At 43.6% G+C, this 14,093-nt stretch overlaps 1 protein-coding gene across 1 annotated transcript in view; it reads right to left on the bottom strand.

The window, feature by feature from the left end:
- Positions 1–5,751: 5,751 nt before the first annotated feature.
- oprl1 (opiate receptor-like 1) overlaps positions 5,752–14,093 on the bottom strand; it is a gene marked incomplete at both ends in the record, with an annotated part of 48,132 nt that continues 39,790 nt past the window's right edge. The window contains one exon of the mRNA XM_080443858.1: positions 5,752–6,374. Within this exon, the coding sequence (XP_080299984.1) occupies positions 5,752–6,374 (623 nt within the window). The remainder of the gene's footprint in view (positions 6,375–14,093) is intronic.

Raw genomic sequence — 14,093 nt, 5'->3', positions numbered from 1 at the left:
TAATCGGTTTAGTCGATCATTATTTTGTTCATCCGATTAGCCTATCGTAAAAGTAAGTGATAGAATAATTGCTACTAAAAAAATCCATAGCTGTAGCCTGAGACATGACCAGCACCCTTGATGCTTTTCCAACACAAAGTCTGCCAGGTCATACAACATAGAAGCATTGTTCATACAGGGTCTCACAACAACAGGAGCAACAATCTAAGTTTCTATGTTTTCTTTCATTCCCTTATGCTGTGAATGTGAGGGAACCACACATCTTACTGAAATGTGTGCTTTCATTGAACCACATTCTAACCATATGGACCTGAATACTAAAATGGATAGTGAGTTAGTGCCAGTGAGATCTGTACTTCATATTAAATTAAACTGCCAGCTTTCTACATAGTTTGACAGACCATTCTTTCCTATTATACCATGTGCTGCTGTTACAAGATCACCTGCAACAGCAACAATATGCAGCTAGAAAGGTGTGCTCCTCAGAGTGCAGGTCTCCGCCAGGCCAGGTTGCCTACCCAGGGCCTGCAAATTTATCTTAGCCAATTGGAATGGAATATGACAAATCTGACTGATACATCTTGATCACATGACTGCAGAGATAATCTGTACCACTTTGGGCAAAATGTGTAATAGTGGACAAAGGTTTGTTTTGAAGAAAATGCAAAATGGCAGAAAATCTAATGAGGCACAAATGGGTGGGGCCTATGGGGAGTCACGTCATGATCCAAGGAATCTAGGGGCCAGAGACTTGAGTTATATGCCAAAATATTAATCAACCTGTTATAGCACAAGTTCTTCCTTGGCCTACTGGGAATGTGCGTGCAAAGTTTCAAGGCAATAAGATGCTTTCATGATTTGTGGCATTTTCCTCGACAGACCACTCCCACAAACTTTGGAAGCCAATCATAAATGCTGTGGCCTATTTATGGGGAATTTGTGTATCAAATCTTTAGTTTAAGACCTACGGTTCAATGATAATAATAATAATAATAATGAATTGCATTTTTATAGCGCTTTTCCAAGTGCTCAAAGCGCTTTACAATGGTTCATTCATTCATACAATAGTTAGTGGCCAAAGCGTGAATCGGCCTGTTATAGTGCCACGCCATGAGGCCAATTTGAAAAATGTGGGGCAGACGTTGTTCCTTGGCCTACTGGGAGTGTCACACCAATCAGTCGAGTAGCTGCTCAGAGTAAAGCAAACAAACAAACAAACGAATGGACAGGGGCAAAAACAATCTGGCTTTCAGCCGTCTGACCTTCGGCTGTCCGGCCTGGCGGAGACAACCAGTCAAAACTCCATCAACTCCATTATTGAATCACTGCATAGTAAAATCCTTAGTATTCATTCTGAGAGTGTACAAATGGCCATAAGTGTCCATTTGTAAACTTTTAGAATTACAAATTAATTAATGAATTAAAACAGAAGAATTTACTTTGTAGTTTTAGTATTTGACTAAGTATTGTTATCTGCTGTAATCCAAGAGTTTTCTTTTCTCTTTTCTAAGTGTTGCTGCTCCTGTTCTCAGAGGATTAGTACAAAAGAGTACATTTTGGACAAGTATAAAACTAACAGCGAAGCGCCAATTTAACTGGAACAGAGGTTATCCTGCTGGATAGCTAATGTCAATAACAGCAACTAACACAGCAAACTCCTGTGTTAGTTTAACTCTGACATGGTAAAAACTCTTACACTCTCACAGTCAAATTAACACAATATTTTGCTGTGAGGTTATTTAAGGCAATTTAACTCCATAGAATTGTAAGAAAAAAGAAAGTACAAAATTATTTACATATACATGTAATACATGTATATACACAACGGAAATGAACACAATATAATCCCATAGATTTTACAGCACATAGTGTCATCAATAGTACTTCTAACTTGATGAACGACGAAAGAATAAAGGCGAGCAAAAATTAAGGACAATCCATTACAAACTACTAAAGTAGTGACATTACATATTTAAAGGGAAACACACCCTGAAACAGAATTTTTGTTACTTTTGTCCTATGGGAAAATCTGGAAATGCCCTCTTCCTCGAAGGGCTGAAACCTTAATGTTTTTCTGTTGATTCATTATTACGGTTTCTCCTCCCTCAGTTTTTCACAAAGTCCTGTGAGATGGTAAATGCTAAAGACATGAAACTTTGAGGAATAGTAAACTCAACAGTTAAAAGTCCAAATATTCATCATTTGAAAGGCCATAATATCTCCGATACCTTAAATGCAATTGATATGAAAAGTGGTATGCATATTCAGTTATATTATGTTCTACAAGTTTGCCAATTGGACCACCAAGCTCCAATTGTTTTATTTTGTAAACATTTTTGAACAACTGTCACTGTCAATGGTGACACCATATAGCAGTGACTTCTCTGTTTAAGGGTGGATTTCCCCTTTGAGACACAAATAAGAGAGATAAAGAGAGCCCCTTTGTCCCTAGGAGCGGGGTCAAATCACTGTGACCCCTTTCTCCTAATTTGCCACTGCGAAACCCCAAGTCCCAATCAACTGCACTGTAGAATGTTCCTTAGCCAAACCCAAATGTGGATAAAATTAGGACATAGGTTTAACTAGATTGTCATTTTCATATATGCCCTTTGCTGAGTGCAATTACACCAGGCATCGTAGAGAACATACACTTTTTATATGGGTGGTCGTAGTGGGAATCAAAACCTTACTTCGGGCAGTGTTAATTCCATGCGCTATTCATTGCACCATACAGGGAATCGAATGCCTAAAGCTACAGTAGAGCTTGCTCAGTTCCTTGAGTTATCCAATTGATGTGCTACATTTCAAAACTCCTGTGAAAACACCACACATATCTCATTGACACATTTAAGACCCTGGACATACTGTACATTTTCACAAATATATTTTAGGTAGGCTACATATTGCCCCATATTATATCATTTAATTTATATTGAAGTGTATAGTAAACAACGTGAAATGTAGACTACACATGATGAGAATGACATAATCACATGTTTCAAATATTTGAATTACATTTTTACTCAATTACTCTTTTTATAACCTTTATTTTTAATTCATTCATTTAAATCAACTCTTAAATTTAAACCCTGTCTACTGCATCAATTAAATGTACAGACTTGAATAATTTTTAGATTCACTATATCATATATTTGAAACAATTGAAATAGTTTTAGTGTGTGTGTTTTTTCCCCAACCCAGTTCAAACAACTCTAACCTCCACAGAGTCATCCACTTTACCGTTAATGGCAAACATTCTTCACTGTTTTTAATATAGCCTACAGAAGGTAATAAAAAATAATAAAAAAAAAAGGATACACCACCTATCCTTTGCATCCTTAGGCAACTATGTTAATTCTCTCATCCTGCATGGGGCCCAGCCTGGGCCTGATTTATGCTTAGTTGCGCGATGGTGTCGTGGTCCAAAAATAAACAATCTTGTTTGTAGATCTGCTATTTTCGGCATGCAAGACCAGTGCACAATGAAGTATAAATGAAGCAATACTGTACAGGTCTTCGATGCTACACCAACAGGTGCAATTAAACTATAATTTGAGAAGCATTGGCTTGCTGTTTTTCTTCGTAACCAGAATCGCCTGGTCCATCATTGAACAGTTAGGGTATTATAATCATTTTCTTGCCTCCACCCTCACGATTCTTTTTTTCAATTAAATTAGAGATTAAGCAAACCTATTTCTCTTGACTTTTCCCTGTGCAGGGGTTCTTATTCAGCATCTTGTCCTTAGACCCACATTCATGAAAACATATTACCGCTATAACTCTTCTCATTTGTGGAGCCAGGGTCCAGACAAAAATAATAGGATAGTGACCAATGTTGGTCCCCAAGCCATAGTTCAAGAAACACTATAATTGTACGAGGTAGTTGCCAAGCTCCTATTTGCTTCTTTAATCCTTGTATCACAGATCTGACACCCTGCCTTATTCCGGCGATTACGAGGGTTTTCTCTTGATATAACAGACAAAACCCTTTTCATCCCAAACAATGGGATGTGTCCTCTGTCTCCCACATACACCGTAAGCCTAATTTATACACTGTCACATAATGGTGTTGCTCATCAAAACAACAGATTTACATAAATGAAACAATGTGTCATTTATGTAAATGCGCCACAACGTTGGCTTGGATATCAGATATTTTCAACGAGCGACATCATTGTGCAATATTGAATTTAAGGCTTTACACATTAACCATTTATTTTTCACCCCCCCCCCCCCCCCATTTCAACCTTTCGAGATGAAAAGTTGATCTTGAAATGATCCTCTATGTCGTCTGCATACTTATAGTACCAATCTTAAACAATCCTGTTCCAGGTGGGCCTATACCAGTCAGGAATCCAAACAACCCAGGACTCTGGGGGAACCATGGCCATTTAAGGTGTTTTAGTACTTATCACCCCAAGCTATCAATAAGCAAGAGGAGGACTAAAGAGTGAGGGGCCGGGAGCCCTCGCTGTTTGGATTTGGGAGGTAACATGACATTTATCACCTGGTCAGTGGTTTTATCCAAAGCCCTGTAGAGTGCCAATGAGTGTATACATTTCCATCATGAAGCTTAACTGGATAAATGTAGCTAAGGGTAATGGTCATGGATGTTGTGGTTGATTGAGTTGAAGGTTGTCCATGCAGATGGAGGGTCAAGATTCTTCCTCCTTTGTTTACATCTGAACCCGGACCCCCCCCCCCCCCTCAAATGTTTTGAGAGGTGTGGGATCCATCCTGCCAAAGTCCAGGTTCTTCTCTTTGCCTCTGTCTCCACATTATATCATTCCCATGCTATTGCCAGTGCCTCCGTGTCCTCCCTTCCCCACCGCCAAGGACAACTGCTTGTGGGTGTGTACTTGAGTCCTTAAACACACCTTTTTTTTGTCTGTCAAGATCCTTGAATCACAAGGTTTGGTTCCCGATCAGCACTCAGCCCCCAAGCCCTCAGGATTGGCATATAGTGCTTAAGAGAGTTTGTAACTGGAAGTAATGGGACCAGTCCCAGCCCTCCATTCAGAAGCATTAAAATGTCAACCCTGCTCGCTCTCACTGTTAGTTGTTTTATATAGGAGTGTCGTTTATATGACTAACATGGAAACCCAGGCATGTCCCCCTCCATTAGTGAGCCTTTGAGGAGGAGCCTGTACCATTCCCATCACTCATCAGTCCTGTAGGATATTGTTTGCTTTTCAACCCATGGAAATATACCCCTCAACCTGTCTGCCCCTTCCCCAACTGCAGCTTTCAAACATGAAGCTTGGGTCTCTGCTGTCACCAAGTATGTCACCTTTCCCCACAACATTGGTCCGGTTGCTGCTGTAAACCACATTTGCGCACTAGAGACATCCACCTCTCCATTCTAAGAGAGTCTACGGAGTTGTGAGGGCACTGTATTCAGTTTATCACATAGTCTGTGTATAAGCTTCAACCCTTTCCCACAGCTCCGAGTCCCTTGTTTTCCTAGATCCTTTTCCCCTCTTCCTCACCTCTTTCCTGGGTCCTCCTCCCGGCCTTCTCCTTCGCCCCCATCCCGTTATCGTCCCCCCCGACCCAGGCCAGTCGCGGGGTCGTGCCCGGGGGACGGAGGGGGTCGCGGTGCTAGAGCGAGGTGATCTGTGTGAGCTCTGTGTTGGAGTTCCCCGTGCCAGCCCCGCCCCCCAGGCTGTCCCCTCTTCTTGCCCGGCAGCGGTCATAATCGTCGTCGTCCGCCCCCGACAGCCCCCCTACAAGGGGCAGCTCCACGCCTAGTCATGCTGGGTTGGGCGTCCCTCCTCCACCCCCTCCTCCACCCATCCCCCCACTCCTATCCCCGCGGCCTCCCCCGCAACCGTAGTCGCCGTCCGCTCCGCCTCCACCCATGACGTTCTTGCAGCCATAGGCGGCCGCCACCTCGCGGGCGATGCTCCGCATGCGGCCGGACTGCTGTCCTCCGTCCAGACGGAACGGAGGCAGCGGGTGGCAGAACTCCCTGAAGCAGCGCTTGAAGTTCTCGTCCAGGAAGGCGTAGAGGATGGGGTTGAGGCTGCTGTTGACGTAGCCCAGCGCGATGCAGAAGTGCATGAGCACCAGCGTGAACAGGCTGCCCAGGTTGAAGCCCAGCGCCTGGGCCAGAGCCATGATCTGCACGGGCGTCCAGCAGACCACAAAGGCCGCCACCACCGCCAGCACCATGCGGGTGATGCGGCGGAGGTTGCGGTCCTTCTCCTTGGAGCCGGACAGGATGCGCACGTTGCGGAGACGCTTCACCATCAGGCTGTAGCAGATGCTGATGATGGCGACGGGGATGAGGAAGGAGAACAAGAACACGCACGTGCCAAACACTGGGTCCCAGTAGCTGCGGGGGTGCGGTAGGACCACGATGCACTCCACACCTACAGGATACATACAAGGTGAGGTGAGGTAAGACAAGGTAAGGTAAAATGACATAATATAAGGCAAGGTAAGATACAATGAGCGAGTTCATAAGTGTTAAGCCTCACTATAAAGGTATGTGTACCGTAAACTTAATGGAGCAAAACGTTTAAGGGAGGGGAGCTGATAGAATAGAGGGAGTTTATTATAATTATTAACCCCCCCCCCCTCCCCCCTGACGAAAAGAGCTGATCTACAAGCTCACAATTGAGCTCGTAGATCTGCTATTTTTGTGGAAAGTTTGCCTATTTTCGCCGAATCTTCATATTATGACATGCCCAGAATAGGGATGCTAAGGTTCATGTGGTTAAGAAAATAGAAGGAAACAGAAAATACTGATAACAGTAGAGGAAGACTGAATGAGTGAAGACAGACACACAGGGAGCCTAAAAACACACAACAGCTACACACAACAGCTAGCGGATAGAAGAGAGACTGAGAGATGAGTGGAGAGAAGAGATAGTAGCAGATGACAGCTTAAAGGGAAAGTAAGTGGAGCTATGGCAGCACTTTACTTCCACTAATGTCTGGTAGTGTCTCACGGTCTGGAGGTAGGAGAGGACACGTTAGTACACAGTACAGTACTGTGTGACACTTGAGTCCAGTCTCTGTGTGGAGGAGAGGAGATGGCCAGACAGAGACACATAAAAGTGTTCATTTATCTCTGAGAGTATAGTACAAAATGCAAAATGCACGCACGCACGCACGCACGCACGCACGCACGCACGCACGCACGCACGCACGCACGCACGCACGCACGCACGCACGCACGCACGCACGCACGCACGCACGCACAGACAGACAGACAGACAGACAGACAGACAGACAGTCGACAGACACACACACACACACACACACACACACACACACACACACACACACACACACACACACACACACACAGTACTGCATACCAAGTGTGTGTTGTACGGTGAATATCAGCCTCAGCAGGGAATTCTCTCTACCAGTACCTCTCATCTCTCTGTCTCTCTTGTATCTTACTCTCTCTCTCTCTCTCTCTCTCTCTCTCTCTCTCTCTCTCTCTCTCTCTCTCTCTCTCTCTTCTTTTCCCTGTCTTTTGGTTGCCACCCTTTCCCCCTCCCTCCATATCTCTCACCTCTGTCTCTTTCATTACTTCCTTTTTTTGCATGTAATCTTTCTGAAGGAAAATCTGTCAATAAGATTGAAATCTTGTTCAATTTCTCATTTCCGCTGTCTTTTCTAACCCCATGGTGATTGCTTTCTCCCCCCCCCCCCCCTCTCTCATATCTCTCTGACTCTCTCTCTCTCAGCTGGACTGGTCCCTGAACACAGATGCCCTCTGCCGAAAGGAGCAGACTCTGCTCTTTCTTCCTGAGGAGGCTCTGGTCCTTTGAAGTGTGCAACAAAATGCAGCATATGTTTCCCCAGTCAGCGGTGGGCAAGTGTCCGATGCGGGGGGGGGGGGGGGGGGGAGCATGGCTGACAAGCATGCTAAGCGGCTGGATAAGCTGGTGAAGAAGCACTGGCTCAGTGCTTGGCAGGAGGCTGGACTCACTGGGGACTGCTGTGGAGACGTGTACATGGAGGAAGGTGCAGGCCATAATGGACAACGTTAGTCATCCCCTGGCAGGCCAGAGCAGCAGCCGTGGCACACTGCTTCTCTCTCTCTGCGCTGCAAGAATGAATATGGTTCAAGAGATCTTTTGTCCCCAGAGCCATTAGGCCTTTTAACACCTTAGCCAATCACAAGGGCTCGTGAACTTTAGTTACAGACACTGGACTATGAATAAGGATTATTCTGCAATGTAATGTATGTATGTGGATCTATCTATCTATCTATCTATCTATCTATCTATCTATCTATCTATCTATCTATCTATCTATCTATCTATCTATCTATCTATCTATCTATCTATCTATCTATCTATCTATCTATCTATCTATCTATCTATCTATCTATCTATCTATCTATCTATCTATCCATCCATCCATCCATCCATCCATCCATCCATCCATCCATCCATCCATCCATCCATCCATCCATCCATCCATCCATCCATCCATCCATCCATCCATCCATCCATCCATCCATCCATCCATCCATCCATCCATCCATCCATCCATCCATCCATCCATCCATCCATCCATCCATCCATCCATCCATCCACCATCCATCCATCCATCCATCCATCCATCCATCCATCCATCCATCCATCCATCCATCCATCCATCCAACCAACCATCAGCATTATTAGTCTAGCAGGAGAAATAGGTTCCATGACCGTTTTTGTTACCTTTAAGACCCCAGTCATAAACTAAACTAAAGTTATTGATATAATCTTTCACTTGTATAATTTTCAGAATACACCATTACACATTGTGTGTTTTTTGACAACTTCTCTAAACATAATTTTTAAGTGTTTTTTTATTTTAAGTGTTTGCCCCTGACACTCACGCCAAAATGGCGCAGGCACTGGAAATGTCCCGGAATTGTTTTTATTTATTCATTGAATTGAAAGTGAATACATACAATTTTTACCCCTTTTTTCTCCCCCAATTTTAGTCGCAATGCCAATTCATTTCCTCATGTCAAGGACCTCCAAATTGGTATTTGGCCGCGGACCCCTGAAAATATTTTGTGCCAGGGACCCCCCATACAAGATTTGTGTCAAAATGTTTCAAAAAATATGCCAAATATTTTTGCAAGATTTTTTTTTTAAATAGCCGATCTACAAGCTCACAACACGTTGCAAAGCGACACGTTGTGAGCTTGTAGATCGTCTATTTTCAAATAGCCAATGTGTATCGGGCTCAATTGGTTAAACTGAATTGAATGCAAAATTAACTGATTTTGCTGGGGACCCCCTGGTACCCCCCCAAGGACCCCTGGGGGTGCCCGGACCCCACTTTGAGAACCAATGGTACAGACGCTCGACAAAGCCAGATGCACCACGGTGGATCTGAACCCACAACCCCCGCGGTGGTGGGCAGGGACTTTACCACTGCGCCACCCGAATGCAATTCATACCGTTTCTGAAAAATACTTTTCTGCTTTCCAGAATAACATTGGCGCCAGGACCCCGCAGCATAGCAGTTCTAACAGACTACTGAGTTGTATCAGATGTGCTGCCAAAAAGCCAAATAAAATGGATTTTACACAGTGTGACTTTAAGAATTTGTCATGTTGCCAAGGTTAGCCATGGGGCTAGTTTGAATTTATGATATGGGAGCAGTGAAACATTTAGATTTTCATAACTCCTCATCTAGATGACATATGACAAATGAACCCCTTCTCCCCAATACACTGCAAATCAAATAACCACTCCTTATTGGTGAAACACATACACAGACTTAGCCATAGTGTCCTGCAATGGTCAAATGAAACCAGTCTATCCTCTTATATGCACTGCAAGGCTATAACATGGATGGCAATCACTCTAACTGACATGGATGACAGGGTCCTATAAAACAGGTTACAAAAGAAATTCAGCTAGGATACATGGGAACCTATTTCTCCTGCTAGACTAACATGTCTCCACTCATCTCCACCTCAAGGACTGTAAATGGACCCATCCATCTTACTGTGTGTGTGTGTGTGTGTGTGTGTGTGTGTGTGTGTGTGTGTGTGTGTGTGTGTGTGTGTGTGTGTGTGTGTGTGTGTGTGCGTGCGTGTGTGTGTGCGTGCGTGCGTGCATAGGCGATTTTTGCCTCTGCCACCAGGAGGGGGAAAGGAAATATATGAACATATATTTTTAGATATATATGCACATATAGTGACATATTCGGAATTGTCCGCCTGCAGTATATGTCTCTACATATACTGCATGTACATATCCATATATGTGGCATATATGTGGACATAATATAAGCTATATATGAGAAATATATATATTTTTAAAATATACAAAATATATATATTAAAAAAAGTCCAGCCCCCAGGGGGGGCAAGTGCCCCCCATGCCCCCCCTAAAAATTGCCTATGCGTGCGTGCGTGCGTGCGTGCGTGCGTATGTGTGTGCGTATGTGTGTGCGTATGTGTGTGCGTATGTGCGCGCAAGCGCACGTGTGCATGACTAAGTGCCCATCCATCAAACCAGACCCTCTACCTTACTGTATAGATCTGTAATAAATGGCTGCAAACTGTCAGGAACAGCACTGTAGAATGTGTGTGTCTGCCTGTCTGTGTCTGTCTGTCTGTCTCTGTCTGTCTGTCTGTCTGTCTGTCTGTCTGTCTGTCTGTCTGTCTGTCTGTCTGTCTGTCTGTCTGTCTGTCTGTCACACATTTTCCTCTGGCAGGTAGCGTAGTGCTGATAGCCCGCCGAAGCACGACCACCATGGCCCCTGTGCACCTGCACTCCTGCTCTGTTGCAGGGTTTCCAGTGGGGTCAGCAGGTATTCTGTGAGGGAATAACCTTTGTCACCTACTACATTAAGCTTTCCAACACTGCTGGCATCATTCTGCTAATGGTTGGATGCGTCCCATTGGTCAGAAACTGCGTACGCGAGCTGAAACTTGAGATTGGCGCTATAGGTGATACCAAGTCGTGTCATGAAACTGTACTGTATTCATTGACTAAAATCGAAATCCACATTTTTAGCGCTCCCCCTTCACTTCTCCACTAGCCTTCTTCCAGAAGGCAACAGTCCTTGAATCATTCATGAAGCTGCAGGCTGTTTTTTGTAAATGTCCTTGACTAACTGGTTCCAGTGATGTGCTGGGTCATTTTCACAACACACTGCAGATCTAACTTTCACATATCCCCTCATCTCTCTCTCTCTTCTCTCTCTCTCTCTCTCTCTCTCTCTCTCTCTCTCTCTCTCTCTCTCTCTCTCTCTCTCTCTCTCTCTCTCTCTCCGATGTCAGTCAAATATAACATTCATGTAGTCTGGCAAGCTGCTCACCTCAGAGTTAAAAGGCCTCTCTCCAGTATCAGTGATGTCACTTTATAAATGTAATCTCTACTGTATAAAATCAAATGTCTTGTTCGGGTTCATGTGAAAAAGAATCCAAAGACATGAGCGAGACGAAGCGGCATTGTGCAAGTGCGTCATTTTTACATAGTTTTGTTGGTCAGTTGTTATTCTAATTGAATGGAGAAAAGGGAAAGTCCACACACTGCAATGCAGCCCCCAAAGCACATTACATTTTAGGTAAATGCCTTCTACAAAATAAAGCATTGAAGGGGCAGAAAATAGCCGTGCAGTAGTAGTAGTAGACTGAACGTTTCTAAATGATTGTTGTAGACATTAGGAGGAGTATACTGCAGATGCAGACGTGGAGAGCATGAGTATCCTAAGTATCCAAACCTAAGATACAGTAAGGAATGAGAAGGTTAGAAGGGCTTGTAAATGTCAACAAGCTCAATGACTTACTACCCAGATGGAGGGATGAGACTACCAGATGGAGGGATGAGACTGTGTCAGGTGATGAATAGTGGGTCGTTGCACATCATTTTCCGAATGTCATTTTCACGGAAAGGAAATATAGATCTCTTAAAGACTACATCCTATAACCTGGGGAGATGACATCTCATAGTCTGGAGGGACGATTGCTCTGCGATTTGCTAGTTCATTGTTAGGTCAGTCGGTTAACCAATGGTGTAACTTATTCATAGGGCTGGCCACAGTGTTGCGGTCCAGCCAAAAATGTTTGTGTGTGTGTGTGTGTGTGTGTGTGTGTGTGTGTGTGTGTGTGTGTGTGTGTGTGTGTGTGTGTGTGTGTGTGTGTGTGTGTGTGTGTGTGTGCGCGCACGTGCGTGCGTGTGCCAGCAACACCAGCTTGCTAAAGATGACATTAGTGACAGGACAGCAAGGTGCCGATAATAGCGTTTCTTCCTGCCAGTATGCCCTTTGGGCGGGACATTTGACCCCAATTACTGAGTGTATCATGCTGCCACTGTCCCGTAGCTGTCAGGTTATGATAGTACTCTGTCTACTGTCTGTTTGTACAGTATAAGGGGAGAGGCGAGGAGAGGAGAGGAGAGGAGAGGAGAGGAGAGGAGAGGAGAGGAGAGGAGAGGAGAGGAGAGGAGAGGAGAGGAGAGGAGAGGAGAGGAGAGGAGAGGAGAGGAGAGGAGAGGAGAGGAGACAAGACATAAAAGTGTTGATAGGATTAGTCTATAGCTGGAAGCTAGCACTGGATCAATACTGAACCACTAGACCAGCACACTGCTGCTGGCTGCAATGTATTGCCTACTCTATTTAGCAGTTAAATAGTGTAGTGTATGCAGTGCAGTGCTTGTCTGTACAAGCATACATGTGTGGCTATGTAGAGCCCAAGCCCTGGAATATAATGCTGCGCCATAAAAAAAATATTGGAATTGTGTTGCTTTTAAATACCTTTAATGTTAAGGCCTACTTTTATTTAACCCATTAAGACCGGGAACGCATCTGTGTCATTTTAAGATTACTTTGGCTATTAAAACATACCAGATATACAAGCTCATAGCGCGGCACAGAGTGCCGCACTATGAGCTTGTAGATCTGCTTTTTTAAATTCTTTATGGTGAAAATCTGTGCAAATCTTTGAATATATATATTATTATTTTTTAAGCGAACATTTGTAACTCAAATCTTTCCCTGGAACTAAATATTTTGAGATGGGGGGTCGGCTGCCAAATACATATAATTTTGGATGGTCCTTGACATGAAAAAGTTTGAGCACCACTCATATTTAGCAACGTACGTTTTTCAGAAACCTGTTAGGATTTAGAAGACATTTGTAGATGCGTTCCCGGATTGAATGGGTTAAATACAAATTAATTACAGAGATAAAACTCAAGCAGCGTTTACAGTAGGAATTTAGCTGAGGCTCGTCCGTCACATTGATCTAGAAACCTCTGTTCCTGGATCAGCAGCAGTGCAACCAACCAACAGTAAGTACGGTGGTGTGACACAATATTGGGTCCTATTTTGGGGCAGGAAGAATGGTGTGAGGTGTGCAGTGAAAACATTTGTTTTTTTCCCCGCTGGCTTGAGTTATAATAATCATAAGGAATTTCTATAATGAGGAATGTGTCTCGATGAGGTTAGTGCATTACACTGAATAATGATTGTGTCAAGAAATATAAACACAATCAGTTCTAAAAAAATATAAATAATGAATTATTACACTATTGCTATTATTTTTTTTATAATTATTAACATAGAAGGTAATTGCATACATTCCACATTGCACATAATGGGGGGGGGATGAATTGTTTGCCTAGAGATTACAATTATCAAGTGATGTCACTAACACAAATGTTTACGATAAAAAAAAAATAGCCAAAGATTAAAATAATGGTGTGTAATAAGTGGTTACACAGATGCGGTCCCCGGATTGAATGGGTTTAAGGCAGGACAAAGAAAGGAATTGATTACATGCTCCCAGCGACAATGTTCCCATTGATTGATTGATTGAATACTTTATTAGACATGAATGTAAACAGCACGAGGTGCAGTCAGACATTTGAGCTAAAAGGATAACAGAAACAAGTCCTGGGGACTTGTTTACATTGTGGTCCTGTGTATTCAATTCATCAACATGGCATAAAAATAACACCAATGTGTGTTCACACAAAGGGGGCCTTGATGAAGTGGCCGTATGTGACAAAGTTGCTCTTAAAGGTAATGAAAAGTGATCATTTGAATGGCCATGATTGAATCCACCTGCAGCACATCCACTGATGATAGAGGATGAAACCATTGCCCTTCAG

The sequence above is a fragment of the Gymnoscopelus braueri genome (assembly GCF_963280865.1).
Source record: "Gymnoscopelus braueri genome assembly, chromosome: 12".
Taxonomy (NCBI): Eukaryota; Metazoa; Chordata; class Actinopteri; order Myctophiformes; family Myctophidae; genus Gymnoscopelus; species Gymnoscopelus braueri.
Note: the sequence above shows the minus strand (reverse complement) of the source record. Positions and strands in the feature narration are given on the sequence as shown.